Source organism: Vulpes vulpes, chromosome 5 (assembly GCF_048418805.1).
Source record: "Vulpes vulpes isolate BD-2025 chromosome 5, VulVul3, whole genome shotgun sequence".
NCBI lineage: Eukaryota > Metazoa > Chordata > Mammalia > Carnivora > Canidae > Vulpes > Vulpes vulpes.
In genome coordinates, this window is record NC_132784.1 from 58,142,210 (window position 1) to 58,163,346 (window position 21,137).

The window sequence follows — 21,137 nt, forward strand, 5'->3', positions numbered from 1 at the left end:
TGCGTCTGGTGTCCCGTGCCTGTCGCCTCCCTGCCTGCACTCCAGGAGCCGGGAAGACACGGCACCTGAGGCCCCCGGAATGCCGGGGAGGGCCACATGCTCAGGCGGGGACCCAGGAGCCATGAGTGGACGGGAGCTGGTGCCCTGCCTTCTCCTGCGGGGCCCTGCGCCACTGCGCGGCCAGGGTATCAGGGCAAGACGCCTGCATCTAACCGAGCTGCCCTTGGGACGCTAAGGGACAGGTGTCCTGAGAGCCACTCAAGCACCTGGGTTTCGTTACTGCCTCATTAGTGGCTCACTGGGAGGGGTCATGGCCACCCAGGTGGCCACAGCCCCTGCCCGTGTTCTGTGCGTGAAGGTCAACACCATCCTCAAAAAAAGGTGTGGCTGCAGTGGTGGCTGTCGGTGGTCATGCATCACATCCGTGTCCCAGGCAGACGTGTCCTCTGCAGGTGGGCTGGCGGTGTGCCCACCCCGGGCTGCTGTACACCTCTGGTGTTTGTATCAAGCGAACCCCCCGCACCCTGGATGGTTCCCTTGCCAGGCGGCGGGTGGACCTGCAGGTTTGCAGTCGGGCTCCTGTCTGTGCAGCTGGTGCCACTGGGCTCTGTTATCAGCAGCCGTGACACAATTCCTGGTTGCCCCAACCACATTTTATTACTGTTTTTCTTAACAATAGTGGGGGGTGTTGAAAGGACACTCGGGGGGTGGGGAGTGGAGGCGATGACAGGTGTGCCAGCTAATTGCTGCAGGAAGCTGCCTGGGACACGCCAGGGCCTTTGCAGAAACACATGGACTTTATCTGGGTGGTGGAGGGCAGCCTGGGCAGTTCCGTGACGTGAGCCCGTGTCCTCCGCCCCCCAATTCTGTTAGGAAAGTGGGCCGTGGGGACACGTCCCCTATCTGGGGGCCCATCAGGGTGGAGGGAGGGATGTTGTGCAGCTTGCTCACGATGGCCTTTGCCAGCTTTGCTCATTTCCTCTCCTGCTGCCAAAAGCCACATGCTGATAGTGGACATGGACAAGGAAACAGAAATGAAGGAAGAGCCCAAACAAAGGGAGGCCCAGGCCACCCCATGCGTGGCCCTCCTTTTGGACGCAGCCTATCCAACAAGCAGACCAGGGAGAGGGGCTCTCGGAGCATGGACCTCAGGGACGTGCCTCCCCCACGGGGCACCTCTGCTGGCCCCGCCCGTGGAGACACCAGCTGCATGCTCCTGCCTGGAGAGGACGGGCCCCCGCAACTGGACCAGTGCCTGGCCCCTCCCCCTGGGGCCCACAGTGCTAGGGTCAGGTTGTGACTATGTTTCTGGATGGGAGTGGTGACGCAGCCACCGCCAGCCCCTGCGGTCACCGAGCTGGGTCCTGGGCAGCTTCGGTGCTGCTGGCCCAGGACAGCCCAGGCCCAGGCCAGGGGTGGGAAGCAGGAAGGAGGGGACCCTTCCCGCAAGCTCCCCATAACTAGCTGAATGCGTGGCTGATGGGAACTCTGGTTCTTACGGACTTTGAGCCAGAGCTGTGTTTCCCTAATGGCTTATCTCTTGTGTTTTCTTGCAGTAAATGAAATAATACGGAACGATCTCTCCAGCACCAACATCTGATCGTAGCTGGCCACAGGTTACTCCCCGAAGCCGCACGGTGTGGGCTTAGCCGCCGATGGTCGAGCTCTGGCGAAAGGACTTTAAGTACACGGAACACACACCTGGTACCGGTCGGAGCTCCAGCTCACTCAAGATTCTCATCACGGGCTCAAAGCAGCAGCTCTGTGACCGGGAGGACCGGCCACGCCTCCTCATCACAGGAAGACCGGAGGGGGCGGGGTGCGTGCCTTGCATGGGTTCCCCCACCCCACCCCGGGCACCCCTGGACTTCAGCACTGGAAGTGCCTTATTACCCAGAGCCCAGCATCAGGGTGCGCCATAGGATGGAGTGTCAAGTCTGCTACCAGGAGAGTATTTGCAGGAGCAAAAGCTGTAAAGACGCTTCGTCGCAAAGCTTTGTCTCTTTTGTGATAAATTAGAATACTGGCAAGCTGGGCATTGTGAGGAGAACCTAACACGTGCTTCCTGCTGTTTCTTGGCTTCCCTTGGGCTGCAACATGCAATCTGCTTCTTTACCCAGTGCATTTTAGGGATCTTCCATTCTGACCTCTCCCTTATCACCCACTCCCTCCCCTGTGTTACTGAAACCGTAGTACTGTTCGCTGTAGCATGCTAGGGTGTTGTTTCTAATCTGGCTTTGAACGTAGCACAAGTAAGATGATAGCACAAGACAGGTCGCTGGACAAAAAAAGAAGTCTGTCTGCCACAGGACAGATGCTGCATTTGCATGTATGTACACACGTAGGCTCGTATTTATGGACAAATAAAACAGAGTTGGTGATGTGTGGTCCCTGCCCGTCAAGGGCTGTGTATTGGCAATAACCAGGATCCGTTCTGGAAAATGCATCTGAGACAAAACTTGGGCTTTGCAGCCGCATCCACAGGCACCCATGTCCCCTCAGGCGGGTCTGTGCGGTCCTGTGTGGTGCCGCTAGCCCAGTGTGTCAGAACATCAGCAGAGGTGCATTCTCAGGACCCAGGCGTCCCCACCCAGCAGACAGGAAAGCAACCGAAAGTACCATCGCAAAAGGAGTATAATATGTTTGTTCAGCTCTAAGATTATTACTTCACAGAAGCCTTATAACTCTGCTTCGTCTAAGAAAACAATCACCAAAAACATTTTCATACTCCCATAGTATGTTCCAGATTACCGACTGTTAATACGTAGGTTAGTGTAAGCTTCGCTCCTGCTGCATTTGTACAATTAACAGCTTACAACACATGATGACTAGCAGTGACCGGTCGTCTCACATAACCAAAAAGCATGGTTTAATTAAAACATGTTTAACCCGATGACTGTGCCTTAGGAGCTGATGCCCTCTCACGGAACATGCCTGGTTGTACCCGCGGGTGGGGGTTGTAAGTCACAGTAATCAAACATGATGTTACAGTGGAGGAAGCTCTCCTGCAGAATTATTTTAAAGATGTTCTTCTGTTCGATTCTGTGTCTTTGTTGTTTGACTTCCAGAAGGAACACCAACCCAAAAGCCATACTTGTAGCATTTGCACGTGACTGTGGCTCCATGTAGACATGACCCAGAACCTAGCCCACCCTTAGCGTCCTAGGACTCGCATGGAATCTTCTAATAGGCTGTCGTATGGAAAGGAACCATTTGGTATTCGTGTCCGCTGTCCTTGTAGTTAGGAAATAGATCCAATAAAGCATATATATATATATATATTTTTTTTTTTTTTTTTTTTTTTGCTGGACAATCTTAGTGTGCCAGTGATTCATTACCCGTGTGGATAATTCTGGTCAGTTCTAAGGGATTTTCTGCTGTGGGTCCTTGTACTGCCAGCTGAGCCAAGTGCTGTTCACAGGGTGGCCCCAGTGCCACTGGGCACCTCCTCCTGCAGTGGGTTTCCCATCCTGCATGTTCACAGAAGAGGACACTGTGAACACAGCACCTCAGAAACATTCAGCCAGGTCCCGTGCACAGGGAGCTTTCCCATGAGCTCAGAAGAGTGGCCAGGGCTGGGGGTGTGCATGTGCAGGGTGGCCATCACCGTCACTGCCATCACCACAGGAAGGTAGCACGTCAGAGCAGCCCTGGGTGTTGCCCCTAGAGGCCACTCGGCCCCTCTTCCTGCCCAAATCCACTTTGTAAAACCAGAGTGAGACCCAGAACTTCTCCAGCAATTCAATTGTGAATTGTCAGAAACAATAGGACTTTATGAAATGAGAAATTTCCTGTTTCTTTTGCTAAGATTGAGGCAAAGTACTAGAGGAATCTGCATCACCTAGAATGTGTGGTCAGCCAGCACCTGTTCAAGCAGGTGGGCCGGGCAGCGGGGCATGGGGCCAGGTGGTGGGCAGGGTCTGCAGAGAAGATGGCCAAGTGACCATGGACGGTACAGGCTGCAGAGCCCAGAGCCGCTGGCTACCAGAGGACCAGGAGCTCCATCCACCTAGAGAGCAGGCTTGCAGGGCCACCGGTGCTGGGTGCAGGCTCACCGGTGCTGGGCTGGCCTCCGAAGAATGGCCTGGAAGCTATTGATTTCAAAGCGAGTTTTGCCTCCCCCCCCATTCCTGACAATAGGATTTTATATTCCAGGGGCAAAAATACAAATCCACAAAATAAGGGATGGTTTCTGCAAAGAGGTGGTGCTTCTGCAGATGCCCATTTTCTTAGTTTCCTTTCCTCTTGGTGATCTTGTGAAATAAGGGAAACACGCCCAAGGGCCCACTTCTGATGGGTTTTACCCCCACTTGCACTGACCAAAACCTCCCCTGGGGAGCCGAGGACGAGGTCAGCTGACTGGAGCTGGCCGAGCCTCGGCAGCTTAAGAGCCACTCACCTCCCACAGGGGCCGGGTGCCAGCCCTTCCCAAGTGTGAGACCAAAGTCCAGTAAACACCGGTGTCTTCTCGTAACCAAGTGCAGGTAAACAAAGATCCTAGTATCTCAGCTTCTCCATTTCAAGGTCCCCTGATCTGAGCAGGCGGGGTCCCCAGCTGGGGAGACTCCGTGACCCCAGCATCTCTTCTAGGACAGGCCCTGTGGTAACTTTCTGCTTCTGCAAACCTGTGACATCCTGTGCAGGGGGTCGGCCGATGACACCATGAGGATGGTGTCTGCACAACGGTAATTACACATTTCCCAGAAGTGTGTCCACATTGGATGTGGAGCCTGCGCCGACGCTGGTGTCTAAACAAGGCAAAGGGCCTCTGTGCAAACACACTTTTTAACATGAAGTTCGTGTAAGATGACGTTGAGCGTCTTACAGTGCACAGTTGGGCGCACGTCAACAGTGCTGTGCGACTCCCCTCTCCATCTGTTTCCCATGATTTCATCACCCCAGAGGGCAGCCCGGCACCCTCAGTCACCCCGCCCCAGCCCCACCAGTGCTGTCAATCCCGCCTCCATGGACATGCACTGGGCACCCCCACGGTGGGACCCAGACAGCAGGAGGCCCTGCACCTTGCTTCCTCCACTGCACACTGTGGGCTTCGGATTCACGCACAGCACAGCACCTCTCAGGACTTCGCCCCTTGTCATGGCCAAACTGTCCTGCCACGAGTGGACTGAGCGCCATCGGTGGCCGCCCCGCCTTGGGCTGCTGGGAACCCCATGGACAGGCTTCCGTGTGAGTCTCTGTCCGAGGCTCGGCCCCCCACTGGCAGCGTGAGGCTGAGGTGCATCAGGAGTTGTTTGTCTTAGTTTTGAAGAACGGTTTTCCCTTCTTGGTTTTACAATCAGGCTTCCCTGAGACAGACGCGGGAGCACTAACCTAATTTGCCATCTCACATGTAAAGCACGTCCTATCTGTAATTCTTGATGCCAAAAAAATTAAGTTAGGATGAGATGAGTAACTGTCGGTTATGCCACAGTGGGAAGTGGGCTGGCCTCGCGTGCCTCCTCCAGGGTGGGCCGCAAACCTCCGAGCTTTGGGGGGGGCACCCAGGGCCGCGGTGCTAGGTCACCTCACACACGCACGCATGGAGGGACATGGTGGGGCAATGGGTGGAGGTGACTGCCATCACAGGAGTGAGCACATTTGGCTGCCCTGAGGCTCCCGTGGCCCAGCGCTCCGAGTCTGGCCCTTCCCTGCGCTGCCTGACCTACAGCTGTGGCCGTCTCTCACGGGCCCTGTGTCTGTGACCATTGGGGCACAGAGCCGGGCAGGTCTGCGGCCCCACAGGACCGGCGTGGTGGTCACAGCCTCCTCATGCTCCCTGGGGGAGTGCCAGTGGGACCCATGTTGGAGGCAGCTGCCATCCCCTGGAAGGATGGAGCAGCCATCACCCTTCTCGCCACCAGGCACCCCTTCTGTGTGGCCTGGTGCATAGACAGTTCCTGCTGCCCCGAGGGCCTGCCTGTGACAACGCTGCTGTGCACACAACCCCCTGGACCAAGTGTGGCCCGCAGAACAACTGCAACTTGTCTCCAAGGGCCTGTCGTCTGGGGGCTCCTGGAGGCACCCTCCCCACTCAAGGCCTATCCCCAGAGCGCGGCCCTGGGGTCTTGTCTCTGTGCCCCAGGAGGCCCAGGCTCTACCATTAGACGGTCATCCCGGTGCTGTGAAGCTATGTCCGAGTGATGCCCTGGGGTGGGAGGGTGCTGGCCGCCCTGAGTTGAGGGCATCTCTGTTTCCTGGGAACTGGCATCCTCAGGTGATGGCACACTGCTGAGCCTTGACGGAGGGTTGATGGCACAGCCAGGGCCTGGGTGGGCTTGTTGTAGCCACAGAGTGAGGACGGCCTTGCCACAGCTCCTGGGCATTACCTGGCGGCAGACCAGGTACCGTGGTTCAAGGCCATGCGAAGTCAGTCTGCAGCCACGCAGGTGCACATGCCGTCCCAGCACCTCGGGCTCTGCTGGCCTGGGCCTCCCCCACCCCCGAACTGTCCTCCATCCTTACAGCACAGTGCCAGGGATGACACTGCCGCCAGGCTCACAGGCGAGTGCGGGTGTCCATAGCTGCCAGTGCATTCCCACGGCGCAGGCCTCTTCCAGTGGGGAGATGATGGGTGCTGTTCAAGTCGGGTGGAAGACGGTGAAAGCAAGGGGCCAGCCACGGGGTCCTGCTGGCAGCAATGGCCACACGACCCCCACCTCCCAGAACCCGCCCCCAGGCCCAGCCTCACCTCCCACTACGTCCAAACCCAGGCTGGTGGGATGCCCCACCTACAGTTAGCCTGAGAAGCCACCGTCCTGCCCTCGGGTCCAGGCGGTGCCATTGGAAGTGGAGGGTGAGCTCCCTGAGGACTGAAGGCACCAGGCAGGCGCCCCCTTCACACCTGTTCCTCCTTGGGTTTGGGGGTCTGGAAACCCTGCCCTCAGCTCATGGGAAGAGTGGGGAAGACTGTGTCTCTGGGAGCTGGCAGCTGGCGGACTTGGACCCGAAGACCCCGTTTCCTCACTGGATGCAGTGTCGTTCAGGCTATTGGTCATTTGGCCAAACTCTGGTCATTTACGTCTTTCAGGGAATCTGCCCTTCTCCCCTGAGTTTGTGGAATCTGTTGGCGTAAAGTGTCCCCAGCAATCCTTTACTGCACGTTTCTCGCCGTGGTGCCCACAGTGACCATGTTTCTCTCCATCTGCATCCTGACCCCACGGCCTTGGTTTCTGAGCCACACTCTGCCCCTGGGCGCCCTCGCTGCCCCCAGCAGCTCGTGGGACCGAGGCCGTGATGGTCTAGGAAACAGACTTTATGAGAAGGCACTCTATTGATGGAGGCCGTGCTGCGGTCCAAGCTGCAGGTCAGGACCTGTTTGTGAGCTCGTGATGCACACACGCACAGCAAGTCGCTGGGTGGCGTGTTCCGTGGATGCTCACCAGGCACCCTGGCTGCCCGCGGGGCCTGGATCTGTGGGGATGGGAGTGCTGAGCACACCGCCGCACGTGTGTCCACTGCTCCTCACAGCCCGTAGGTTCCCACCACAGACGTGGGTGGGGTGGGTTATTTAGAGCAGGTCTGCATTCCAGGTTAGCCGCCCCATCTGTTATTAGGACGCCTCCCTTTATCTCTGCTCTGGCATCGACCCAGTCCAATAGCAATCTGCGGATCGTGTCAGGGCGCATGTGTCTCTAGCAGTCTCGACCTTAGGCCTCTCAGGTGTGCACAGAGTAAGTTTCCTGCAGGATGCGGGCGGCCGACCTACTGTGCGGTGTCGGTCTGCCTGTGGACAGAGGTCACTGAGGCCATCACCAGCAGTAGAATCACCAATGTGGGCAGATTTAAACCCACCAACTGGTGACTTGCTTTCTGTCCCACCAGCCACTCCCTCCTCACCGTCCTCTTGTGCCCCAAGCTGAGTGTTTGCTCTGATCCTGTGTCTTTCTGCCTCATAGTCGGAGGAGCTGCAGCTCTTCGTCCAGTTGCTTCCGAGGTGGTTCTGAGTCTACGGGTGACCCAGGTGACGCACGTGGAGCCCCCGGCCACGGCGCCAGGCCGAGTCCTCCTCTCTGCTCCCAGGCCCCGCCGCGGCTCCTGCCCCACGTCTCCCTCTGCACATGTTACAAAGGCCACAGCCTGTGGCTGCTACTTTCCTTCAAGGAGCGAATCATCTTTTAAAGAGATTTAAGTAACGAAAAAATCATAAATATCCCACATTATTTCCCTATATAGCTGCCGTCCCCGGGCTGGCTGCGGCTGCGCATGGACAGAGGTTCCTGCCTGCCGTCCTCTTCCTGAAGGGCTTCCTTTAACATGTCTTGAAATTTAGCTCTACTGCTGGGAAGTTATTTCAGCTTTAGTATCTGTGAAAAGCCTTTATCTTGTCTATTTTTCTTTATTTTTTTATTTTTTAAGATTTTATTTATTTATTCATGAGAGACACACAGAAAGAGAGGCAGAGACACAGGCAGGGGGAGAGGCAGGCTCCCTGCGGGCCCCGGGGTCACAACCTGACCCAAAGGCAGACGTTCCACTGCTGAGCCCCCCAGGCGGCCCCACTTTATTTTAAAGTAATCATAGATTCCCAAGAAATTGCCCCAAAAAATGTACAAAGAGGTCCCACTGGATTTTCACTGGATTTTCACAGAAATAACAGGAAACTGGCAATGGTAGAATTTATAGAACTTGCTCAGATTTCACGGTTTTACAGGCCCATACACATGTGTGTGCACGCACGTGCCATCTTGCCTCACCTACAGATCACATGGCCGCCAACACGCTGGTCATGGCCATGCCAGCTTCCCCCCGCCCTGTACCACTCGCTTCCCCCCCATACTTGTCATCAGCAGAATCGTGTGCGCATAGCCCTTCGAGAGTGGCTTCTGTTGGCTCAGCGAGCTGCAGATCTACAGTCTGTCCTCTCTCACCGAGTCTGATCCCATAGGAGGGAGGACCGGCTCGTCTGCACATCCGCCCGGGTGCTTTGGCTGCGTTGAACTAGCACCCTGGACATTGCACACGTAAGTCTTCACTTTGGGTTTTGGTGAACCTGTTTAGTTTCCCCAGGGTGAAGGATGGAGAGGGGCAGATGCCGGGTCATAGGGCAAGTGCGACCTCATACTCTCCTGAGTTCCTCTGCCATTTCCATCTCCTCTAGCAACCTGTGGGTGATGATGTCCTCATCCAGCCATGCTGGCCAGCGTATGCTGACTCGTGGCTTCTGTTTAAATGCTCTCCCGGCCGTGGTGACAAGTGTCGGCATCTCTCGTGCGCTTACCCGCCATCTGTGCAGCCTTTTTGGTGAGATGTCTCTTTGCGTCTTTGCACGTTTTCTGGTGGGATTGTTGTGGTTTTGTTTTACCTCCAGGTCCCCGGGGCTCTTTATACATCCTATGTGCACAAGACCATCGCCAGATCCATAGTCTGCAAATATTCTCTCCCAGTCTGTAGCTTGTCTTCTAGCCTCTTGACACATCTTCATGATGGAAGAACTGTTCATTTCTAGACAAGGCACAGTTTGTCAGCTTTTCCTTTGATGGGTCGTGCCCTTGGTGTCAAGCCTAAGAACTGTTCTCTCTCTTCTGTCCTCTGACCTGCAGGTCGAGCCCCTTGCTGGCCCCAGGCCGGCTGCACTCCTGTGAGTCTCAAAGTCCCACCAAATAACTGCTCCCTCATGTCCCTTCCCAACACTGCTGTAGCGACATATCCCAGGGCCTGTGTCCTCCATACAGATCTCACAATAAACCTACGTCTGCAAGAAGCCATGTTGGGTGTTTACTGGGATTATATTAAACCTAAGATAAATTTGGGGATAATTGGAAGCCTTTAAGGTCCGGTGGGTAGGACCAGAGCAGCACTCAGTCCTGGGATAATCATTCCTACTACTAACACAAAACCCTTCTGGGAACATGGCCTGGTGCCCTATGAGCTGTGTAGATCCTGTTCTGGAGGCCTTATGGGAGGCCAGGCACTGCCCCCTTGAATCCTCCAGAGGGGTTCTCTGCCTGGCCTTGGGAACTCCTCCCGTGTACACACGGACCCAAACCACCCTTGGCGGCTCCCTCTTCGGCCGCCTGCACCCCCGCCAAGCTGGGTGGCCCCTCCTCCTCCATCCCGTCTAGGGGCTGCTGACCCTCACTGCCTGAGGTTGACTGTGTAACAGGTTTCACAGATTTTCCCCATTTTTTGCTTGCTGGGGTGAGAGGGTGACTGTAGCCCCTGTAGGTCCACCTTCCTGGACACAGAAGCTGTGGTGCCTGACTGTTCACAGGCCCTGTTGTCATGGGGGCACTAGTCCTTCTTCCACGTTCCCTGCATCTGGGGCTGTGTAACAATGACGCTATTCACGTAAGAACAGCATGTCTGGCCAAGAGAGTGGCTTGTGATCACGAGATATGCCTGGGGGCCCCACTTAATTTTAATCGGAAGGGAAAGCATCAGAGGCTGAAAAGCAGCCCTAGCTGCCAAGTATGCTTTTTACTTGGAGGAAGAACAAAAGGATCCCAAACAAGAGACAGGTTTTCATAGTTTTTGTAAAAAGCAGCAGAGAGGCAGAAACAGGTATGCGTTCAGGTGGCGTGGGAACACTTCCCTCACGGCCTTGATGTCACGTCGCCTCTGTGACTGATATCTGTGCCAAGCTCCCCTGCATGAGGACTCCCTGCACCAGGCTCGGTGCTCCCTGCACCACATGATGCTCCCTGCACCGAGCTCAAGGACTCTGCCAGGTGCACCTCCCAGCCTCTCCAAAGTCAAGCGACTCCACAGGGACAGCTGTCCTCCCTTTCACCCCAAATAGCGCAAACCCAGAAACTGGCTGTCGGCGCATCTAGGTTTATGGCCAGAAAATGAAGATCACAGTATTCTGTGGATGTTTCTACCTTCTGTGTTCTGGTGCCCTGTACCCGAAAAACATCAGTCGAGACTACCTCAGTATGGAACGTGGGATGATGGGTCGCTAATGATATTTGGCTGGTTCAAGTTCACTCTTCAACTTTTTTAGTGAGAAAGGGGTTTGCCAGGCAATTTAATCACTTAAAACAAGATTTAAATGTTAGTTTTACACAACAATTTGAAGGACGTTAGGGATGCTCATTGTTTGCAGGCAAATAAGGCTACTGATTGCGAGATTTTCACCCTATTCATTGAAATAGGCCCAGCAAGACTTCAACTCGAAAATACACTTTTAGCAATTAGTGCCTATAACTACATATACTTGAAAGGAATAAAGCATTTTTTAAAGCAGTAAACCTCTCACCCAAAATTTTCACTAATTTAGATTCCACTTAATCTAGGTGATAATCGCACACAGCTCATGCACATAATTCAACTATAGTTTTCAAAGTGCTTTTCAACGGTGCTGTACCTCTTTGACCCTCAAAGCCCTCCTGTGAGGAAGACAAGGCAGGTCAAAAGCCCAGTCTACAGATGAAGTTACTGAGACTGGGTTGGAACGGGGACATGTCTCAGAGGTAACTTGTAAGGTTCCAGGACTTTCTCACTGTGCTCATGCTTTACAGGGAGAATCTGACCTTCATTCACTGGTTCACCCACTTGTTTTTCTTTTTTAAGATTTTATTTGTTAGAGACACACAGAGAGAGAGAGAGAGAGAGAGAGAGAGAGAGGCAGAGGGAGAAGCAGGCTTCATGCGGGGAACCCGACGTGGGACTTGATCCCCTTGATCCACTTATCCACTCATCCATCCATGCATCCATCATCTATCCATTCTTCCACTCATCCATCCATCCACTTACCCATCCACCCATCCATCCATCTACCCATCCACTTATCCACCCATCCACTTACCCACTCATCCACTCACACATTCATCATCCATCCATCCATCCACCCATCCAGTTACCCATCCACCCATCCACACATCCATCATCCATCCACCCTTCCACTAATCCACCCATCCACCCACTCGTCCACCCATCTGTCCACCCACACATCCACTCATCATCCGTCCATCCACTCACCCCTCTCTCCATCCATCTATTCCCACTGAGTTGACGTGTTTTACATGTTTCCGCACCCGCATCTCCCCACACAGCTGTTGCTGAGTCTGTCATCCTACTACACAGTGTGTTAAGGCCCATCAAGGCTATGGTTCACAGGTTGGGGCAGGCAGGCCCTGAGAGCAGTTCTATTGATTTAATTAATTCAGGCTCTGCCTAAAGCACAGTCAGTAAACTGAGGCAGCGCTGAACATCTGGCAGGAAGAGCTGAGCAGTTGAGGGGGAGGAACTCAGTCAACCTGGGTGAAGGGTCTGGGTCTTGATGTCTCAGGAAGTGTGCTTTCCTTTCCCTGTCCCCATAGGCTGCCTGAGCCACAGGGGTCCCTTGAGCTTACCCTTACCCTCCACAGCTCACGCTCCCCTGGGCCCCATGACTACTCCCTGCTGGGGTCAAGGACCCCTCCTGCGCCCTTCCTGTGGCGCCCAGATCTGGGTTTCCTTGTGTCTGCTGGTTATCGTCTCCAGGCAGATGTGACTCCGGCTGAGGGGCTGGCCCCACAGGACTGGTTCTTTCTGCCCCTCAGTCTTTTCATCAGGTGCCCTCGGCCAGGCTGCCCTCCCGTCCTGGGCACTGGTGATAGACGGCCAGCTCCCCTCAGCTTGGATCTCCTGGTGCTCCTGTGAGCCCAGAGGCCCAGATGGGGGGCCCTCGGGGAGGGGTGGCCCTCCAGGGACTTCATCCTGTGCACTTGGGGGCAGGGGTGGGGCACTGAGGAGGCCACAGGGGATGGGGCCTGAGCGGGAGCCATGTCCATCAGAGCCCCAGAGCAGGCAAGGTTCCAGCTGCAATACCTCATTCCTTACATTCCCATGTTTTCCTGTTTGTCATTGCCAACAGCCCAGAATCTGCGTCTGTGCGTGGGCCCCAAACCCGACATGCAGAGGCGTGTGCTAGACACTACGTCCTGGAGAGGGCAGCCCTGCTGTGGGCTTGGGCGGCAGCCCTCCTTGTATCCTGCCCCATGCCTGTGCCCCAGTTACCTCTCTGCCCCCAGCACCCCGGGGCCTGCGACCACCCCGAGTCAGGTCTGCCTCAAGCTTGTCGGGTCCCAGGGCCAGACTTAGGGTTCAGTCACTGTGGCCTGACCAACAGCTCCACATCCCCCACCCTGTCCCCCAGGCCAGCCTGCAGAAGGCACTTGATACACCGTTGCTTTGGCTGACATGTGTCTCACACAAGTCCAGACCCTCCCTTAGTCCTAAAGCTGTGGCTACCAGCAGCCACCACTGGGGCCTTGGCCAGTCAGGTGGGAGCCCAGCCAGCTGACCAACAGAGGTTGGCCTCCCCTCAGGTGCAGCAGGTGTAAGGGGCAGCCCAAAGACCAGAGCAGAAGGCCTCCCTTGGGCCAGGGGACCAGAGAAAGGCTCAGAAGAGGGACAATGTCAAGGGTAGGCCATGTCCTGCACGGGGCAATGCCCTGGCCCTAGGCTCCTCTGCCCCTGTGGTCATGGCTCCCATCCCCCCAGGTCAGGGCTGGTGGCTCCAGGCGCATCCTCCCCCTTCCTCCACTTGCCCCCTTTGGAGCCCTTCATGCGGTGGAACAGGGCACAGTCATGCAGGTCAGGCCCCCATAGGGTGACCTTTGTGCTTCAGAGCCAAGGCCTGTCTGCAGCCCTGTCCCCTGGTCTGCTTGCCATGCCCTGCATACCCCCAGCCACGTCACCAGCTAGTGGCTCTCCTGAGCGCCGAGCCTTCGGGGTGACTCACTTTCGTTGAAGAAGTGCTGTTTCTGGGCCATGAGTCAAACCTTTCCTGGCTGAAGAGCTCATGCTTCCAAGGCCTCGTGTCTTTCACAGCCACTTGCACTGGTTTCCAGCACCCGGTGCACCGGGGGTCTGTGCCCAGGACACACCAAGGAGTGAGGAGGCCACGGGGCGCAGGGTGGAAGCGGTCAGGGCACTTTGGGCCAGGGGTGGGAGCGGGTATAAGGACAGACCCCTGGCCCACGGTGCCTGGGCCTGGGGGCTCGATAAAAACACATCCACGGCGGGTGCTTGGCTCTGCTGACAGCCAGGTGTGCTGGGACGGTGACGTGCTCCCTGGGACGCTGTGTGCCCAGCGTGCCCCGACTCGACCCATCAGTGTGTGCTTTGTTCGTGGAATAAAGGTGTGTTGTTTTCCATCTTTCGTCTTGGTGGGCGAGCGGTATTTTTTTCACACTAAAGTTGTGGTTTGCGAAGCACATTCACCCACCATGGCTCGCACGGGCTGGCGCCGAGACGGGGTCCATGTCGCCAAAACTCCTGAGGCCAAGTCTGTTTAGCTTCACATATGAGTTTAGAAAATTGAAGCCTAAGAGCTCACTGTTTACATTGCAAACAGTTTAATAAAAGCTGCCGGGAGCTCCCGGAGCCTAAACGCAGTGATAGTCGGTGTAAGACCCGAGGGAGGGAAGGCCCTGCCTCTCTGACCCCCTGGCCTCCTCCTGACCTCGTCCCAAGCTGCGCTCAGACAACACCATCCCCTCACTTGGTGGGGGACGCGCCTCCTGCCAGGCGGCCTGGGTCCTCAGGACCAGCCTCTGGGATGCACGTCCGCCTGCTGGCCTCAGGCCAAAGACAGAGGCCCGGAGACCGCGAGGGATGTCCGGGCCGCACAGCAAGGGCTGGTTTTCAGTGCAGCAGCGAGGTCTGCAGGCATCTCCTGACGGGGCCCCAGCTCCGCTCCTGACGCCTCTGTGCTGAGTCCTGGTGTCCCCGGGAAGGAGGGGCCAGAAACTGTGCGGCCTCACCTGTCACTCACAGCAGGTGCTCAGCAAACATGCGCCAAGGGAAGCGGAGAACAGACGGAGCCCCTGAGTCACAATGGGGAGGCGCAGTGTTGGGGCAGCTGGCAGCCACGCGGCCCTGTCCAGGGGCCAGGCTCTGGTTTCTGCACAAATGGATCCACAAGGACCCCGCTGCCGCACCAGCCCTCTTCTCATCCATGAAAGGCTCACTGTCTGCAGGCCTCGCCCTGTCCACACAGACTCACTCAGAAGGAGCTGCCAGTGCTCTGATGCATGTCCGGGACAAGCCACCCGCAGGCCCGTCCAGGGGTTGTCCCCGCAGGCCCGTCCTGGGCATGGGGCCCCTGACAGGCAAGGCTGGGGAGAGCCCACAAAGGGCCGTCTGATGGCAGTGGATCCACAGCAGGAAGGGGGCTCTGGGGGGCACAGCAGGGTCACCCCTGGGCTTGAAAGGAAGGAGGGGTCATCCCAGAGCGCCGCCTACACCACAGGCTGTCCACCAGCCTGGTGCCTGCATATTAGGCAGCCGTGAGCTGGCCTGGAGCAGGGGCCCTGCAGCCACTGGGGAACACGGGGTACACAGTGCCATCGGGCTTCAGAGCCAGCAGGGGCCTCACAGCGTTCGGGTGCCAATCCAGCCCTGGCAGCTGCTGCCTCTGTGCTCCTGCAGGGAGGTGGCTATGCTCCCTGGGTGCAGGGCCCCCTACCCAGGCCTCTCTCTCCTCACTCCTGTCCCTGCAGTTATCAGACAGTCATGTCAGGATGGAAGCACTGAGGACACAGTCACGGACGGTGGTGCATGACTCCTGGTGCATGGGTTTGCTCCACGTTTGTCCAGGATGCTGTCCAGGCCCGTCTGTCACCATGAGGCTGGCCCTGCTGCAGCTGCATCTCGGCACCCTCTCTGCTGTCCTGTAGATGCCCACCTGGTCACATCCAGTGCTGCTGCCCAAGTTTTGCTCAGTGGTGGTGATGACAGCCCTGGGACTTGCTGGCTTTGCCCTGACTGGTCACACTACGTGAAGAGTGCCTTGCAGTGGCCCCTAACATGGTCCCGGTGGTGTCCATGGCTGGACCGTCCAAGGCTGGGGACCGGCGAGGGGCCCAGGGGCTCCAGGGAGCAAGCACCTCAGAACCTGCACCATGTCCCAAGAAATGTTGGCCTGGAAGCTGTGCTGTGAGCAATGTCCCTCCTTACTGAGGCGGGCAGATGCGAGCCACTGCATGAGGCCCTGCCATCACACAGGCGCCTCCGACGCGGCCAAGACCGGAAAGACATTGTCCCTGGTGAAGGAGCACGTTGTCTGCCGAAGACACAAGGCTCTGCCATGAAGTGTGTGTGCAGAGGAGGCTCGGGCCCCGTAGCTGGGGCAGGCAGCTCTTATCCTGGGGTTGAGGGAAGTGGGGCGCCAGCACGCTCCAACGAGGGGGCTGTGGAGATGTGGCCTGAAGCCAGTAAGGGGGTGGGTGGGATCCCCAGAGGCCAGTGGGCTGGGACAGGGCGTCCGTGGGGATCCTCCAGGGGTTGTGCCAGAATGAGCCTGCAGGCAGGCGCCCAGGCCACGCAGGGAGGCCATGCGGGGAGGCCATGTGGGGTGGGGATGGGACCTGGTGCTCCCGGGGCCTGAGCCCGCAGGTACCTGCCTTCTTCCAGCAGTGGCCTCCCCTGTGCCAGTGCCTGAAGTCCCCCGCAGCCACGCCCTGTCCTGGGCTCTGGGTGCCGGATCCTCGTCCCGCCGGGGGCTCAGCAAGCCTTGTCTGCCCTCCACCAGAAGAGCCACCTGCACTGGTGGGGGCGTTCATCTACTGTGTGGTGCTGCTCTGCCCATCTGTCACTCTCCTCGAGTGTCTCCTGTCGGGACCTGCCCAGGAACCTTGGCACATTAGGTCCAATTAGCATGATGGCAATCCCAGTGGGCTCCCTGGCTTAGCCTACGCCCAGACGCCACACTGCACCGTGAAGGGCAGCAGGGGGAGGATAGGAAGATGGAGGCCCCTCGGAGGCCATGCCAGGGTCCTGGGGCTGCCTCCACATGGTCCCCACCCCGGGCAGCCTTAACAGTACTCTGCCCCTCACAGAGCACAAGCCAGACGTACAGAGCAGGTGTGGAGAAGGGTCTGTCCAGGCCCCACCCAGCTTCTGGGGCTCGCCTGAAGCCGTCAGGGTGCTCCATTCCTGCCTGTGTTGTCAGGGGCCTCCTCCCACGCACTCCCCTGCCCTCCAAGGATGCCAACCCTCCTGAAGGATGGCCCCCAGCCTGGCACAGCCTCGTCTTCGCTGAGGCACCTGTAGCAGCCCATGTCCCAATCAGGCTGTGTGCTGAGGTCCTGGGGGAGATGTCATTTGACCCCCAACAGGGGTTGGTGGCCGGAGGTCAGGTGAGGTGTGTGCTCCCGGTGGGCCCTCTACACCGTCGCCCCCAGCGGATTGACCTGTGTGACCTGTGTGGCCTCTCCCGCTCCAGGATGCCCCCGGCGCCCCTGCACACCCCAGCCCCTCCTGGGCCCCGTCTTTCCTGCCACCCTCCCTCCTTTCTCTTCTTGCTGCCATCCTGGAGCATTTTCTTGCAAGGCAGGGGGAAGCGAGTCATTTATCCAGAAGATGACTGAATAAAATAAATGTGACTTTATTCGGTACCATGATCTTTCTTCCCAATCCTCATTTGATCTAAGAAAAGTGAGTTTTCTAGGAAAGCACAGAAATGCAAGCTGTGCCACTGGCTGCCTCGGGCTCCGCCCCCATGACCTCCCTGAGCCCTCCAGGAGCGGTGGCGCCTGGGGCAGAGTGGGAGGCAGGGGTGCAGGAGCAAGTCCTACACTCTGCACTGACCGCGAACCCTAGCTCCATGGGCAGTGCCAGCACGTCCAGACCACCTGAGGCACTGCTGCCCCCTGCATGCTGCTCCTCATTTGTGTTTTAAACCTCATGCGCCTCATCAGAAAAGTGGCCGAGGTATCCAGTGGCCCTGGCACCCATGTGCTGTCCCACGTCCAGCCCTCAAAGTCCAAGGAGCTCATCTGGCCCCCCTTCCAGGGCTGCACGGGACCAGCCACCTGGACACGCCTGCTGCTGGCTCACCACGTACAAGAACGGAAAGGCCTGAAGACCACGTGGATTTGGTCCTGGCTGCCAGGTTTCCGTCGCCAAGACCACCTTCCTGGGCAGCATGGGTGAGTAGCCAGCCGACCAGGCAGTCTCGCGTTCCTGACACCCACCCCCCGGGCTGGGGACCCCAGGCAGCATGGCCTCTGCCACTGGAGAGCAAGCTCCCCTGGCACTGCACAGTGGGTCGGGAGGCTCTGGGCATCGGCGCCCCTCGAAGCCCTCTCCGCACACGTGCATCCAGGCAAGGCCGCTCCACGGTCCTGCTTCTGCCCACGGCTCACCTGAAGTACAGTGGCCAGGGTGGGGCAAGCAATGGGAAGGGGCTGTGGGACTGGAAGGGCCGGTTCCCGGAGCTTCTGGAGGAGCAGCTGCTGTGACATCCCCAGAAACACAGGGAGGAGGGAGACACGTGGAAATTCTGGGTAGATTTTGCCAAACGCCAATTAGGCTTCTATCCCGTGAACTTCAGGTTTGGTAAAGCGAGTGGAAAACCTGCTGTTGGTGGAGCTGAGTTTCAGCCGGTCACACCTAGGGAGACACCTCAGGCCTCTGTGACGCATGGCAGCTTGTCCTGAATCACCGGGTCTGTGTCCTGGCCAGCCCAGCCCCAGGACCGCAGCTCCAGGACATGCCCAGCCTGACCCAGGCTCCCCGTGGGAGGCCTGCACTGATCTTGGCTCTTGCTAAACAACCCGCCCAGTGTCTCTGACGGCTGGCTGAGCAAGCCCACGCTGGGGAAAAGGCACGTAAGGAGCTAAAAACGGCATGTGGGACGGAGGCCTGGGGCCCCGGGCTCGTGGTGACACGGTAGGCTCCGCATCCCCCAGCAGCACTCACAGTGCGAAGCCCAGCCCCCCCAACCCCTGAACCCTGTCCAAGTGTTGGCCTAGACAGGACATGAGTGGCACTCACAGCCCCCAAGTGCCCGCTGGTCCCTTCCCATCCATGGCCTGCGCCCTGTTCCTGTGGCCACGGACTTGCTCAGGACGAGCCCCAACCGCCCGAAACTCATGCTCTGGGAACTGCCAGCCAGCACACAGACAGACACACGGACTGGGGTGGGTAGTGGGCTGAGGGCCAGGGCGAGCAGCAGAGGGACCGTGCAGCTGCCGAAAATCTGACTTTGAGGTTAGGCTGCTGGGTGCCTGGGAAGCCAGATGCTGATCCACAACGTGAGGCTCCAAGTCCTGCAAGGCTCCCCCCAGAGCTTGGAGCTTGGCACGAGCAGCCCTGGCCTCACGGGGCCGGCAGTTGCCATGGCCACCACAGCGTCACCAGGACTGAAATACGAAGAGGCCATTTCTCACCCGGCACTGGTTCACCGCGTCCTGTGTCTGCACAGCCTGGAAGGTCGGAGAAGGAGCCACGCCGAAGCCGACGGCAACAAGGCCGCGTTTCACCTCTGAGCCCCAGAGGCCCTGCCAGGTGGGCATGCAGACCCTGGGAGGTGGGAGGCTCATGGGGTGGCCACCTGCACCCCACCCCATCTGATGGCCCCCCAGCTGGCAGAGCTCTGCTGCAACACGAGCCCCGCAGAGAAGAGACACCGAGGACCTGGGGCCCTGTCGGCCGTGCCATGTGTCCAGCAGTGGACGGGCAGCAGGCACTCCTGCAGACAGCGCTCTGCTCCTCACCCCCTCAGCTCACAGGTCACCTGAGACACTCTTATGGCCGGGTGGGGCATCCTCCACCCTGGAGTCCTGCCTCTGTCACCCCTGCACCCAGAAGAGGTCCTCCCTTCCCCCCTCCCTCCCCTTCCCTTCCCCCCTCCTTCTCCTGTACTAGCCTCCCCCTGCTCCTTGTCCTCCTCCCCTTCCCTCCCCTCTCCCTTCCCTCCCATCCCCTTCCTCCCTTCTCCTCCCCCTACCCCCTACCCCACCTCCTCCTTCCCTCCCTCCTCCTCCCTTCCCCTCCTCCCACCCCCTACCCCTTCTGCCCTCCCGTCTCCTCCCTCCTCCCTCTGTGGCTACAGGGGCAGCTCCAGCAGAGGCCTTGCTGTCCTGGGAGCATGGCTGGGCTCCCTTGTCCTGAGGGGTCTCCAGATGCCAGCAGGACCTGCATGGTCCTCCAGACCATCCCGCAGGGTGTCCCCCACATACACTGTGACAGCCCTGCCCCTGCCGCTGCCCCCTCGAAGCCTGGACCCCGGGGATGCTCATGGCCTTGTGCTCTGACCGTTGGGGGTGGGGGGGTTGGCTCATACCTTGCGGCTCTCGTCCTCACAGGAGCAATGAGATGCAGCCCCGCAGGGTGTGGAGGTAGGTCTGGGGGCTCACGGTGGCAACAAGCTGCTCACCACAGAGGGGGTGCCAGCTGGTTCTAGAAGCAGGGCCAGGCAGCACGCTGTCCCAGGGCCTCCCTGGAAAGCAGACCCATGGGCTCCTCGGTCTGTCCCCCCAACGCTGTCGGAGCAGGGGACAGGCCCACATGACCACCAGCCAGGGACCTGGAGCCCCAGAGCCATAGCTTCTCTGCCTCCGGCTTTTCCTGGGCTGCCTGACTCCCCTCTCAACACCTACTGGACTTGGAGTCCATTCTCTCTGAGGCCTGGACCTTCCTCACTGCTGCAAGCAGAGGAAAGTTACCTGCAGGATCCACAATGGCCCATATGAAGTGAACTGGAACCTGACTCAAATGAGGTGCTTGGCTTCATCAGATTTTCTGCTAAATTGTGATTGACTGAGAGAAGCTTTGTGTTTTATATCTTTTTAAAACTTTCTACAGTGTTCCCTATTGTGCTTCTTAGTAAGTAGTCAAAAGCAAACAACCAAAAATGCTCACTCTTCTGGCCTTACCCTGGCACCCCAGGCAGCATGTGGCCAGGGAGGCCAAGGCAGAGTCACAGCCAACACCCCCCGAGTCCGGCTGCAACACTGCCCAACAGAATGTCCCAGATCCAACAGCCTCGGCCATGAACTGGGTCCCGTCTCACAGCCTCTGTGGATGGGGAATTGTCTCAGGGTGGCAGGTGCAAGGTGAGGCTGCACTGTCACCCCAGGACCCCACTTGGGAGCAGCCGCTGGCAGGCCCACTTGAGGTTGTCCAGAGGTACCCATAGGGCAGCAGCTTCCCCCGGAGCATCCACATGAAGCAGCCCAAATTCTAGTCCAGCTGCTGACAGTGGGGAGCTCACCCGGGGGAAGGACCCCCAGGACAGACACTGGCCAAGGAGCTGCACAGCACTGTTGGAGAGAGAGCCAGTCTGCAGGTCTCAGGGACGTCCCTGCTGTGCCAGGCCCCCTCCCCTCTTGACAGTTCCAAAAACTAGGGCCAGATGCCTCCCACACTGAGTGCCAGCTCTTTCCCCGACCAGTGACTCTGGTCAGTAGGGCTGTGCCCAGGGC

At 58.0% G+C, this 21,137-nt stretch overlaps 1 protein-coding gene across 4 annotated transcripts in view; it reads left to right on the forward strand.

Moving 5' to 3' along the window:
* Nucleotides 1-3,279, forward strand: part of NFATC1 (nuclear factor of activated T cells 1) — a 96,679-nt gene extending 93,400 nt beyond the window's left edge. For all 4 annotated transcript variants that reach the window (XM_072758144.1, XM_072758145.1, XM_025997776.2 and 1 more), the window contains one exon: nucleotides 1,557-3,279. In XM_072758144.1, the coding sequence (XP_072614245.1) occupies nucleotides 1,557-1,600 (44 nt within the window). In that variant the 3' untranslated portion in view covers nucleotides 1,601-3,279. The remainder of the gene's footprint in view (nucleotides 1-1,556) is intronic.
* The last annotated feature ends 17,858 nt before the right edge of the window (nucleotides 3,280-21,137 follow it).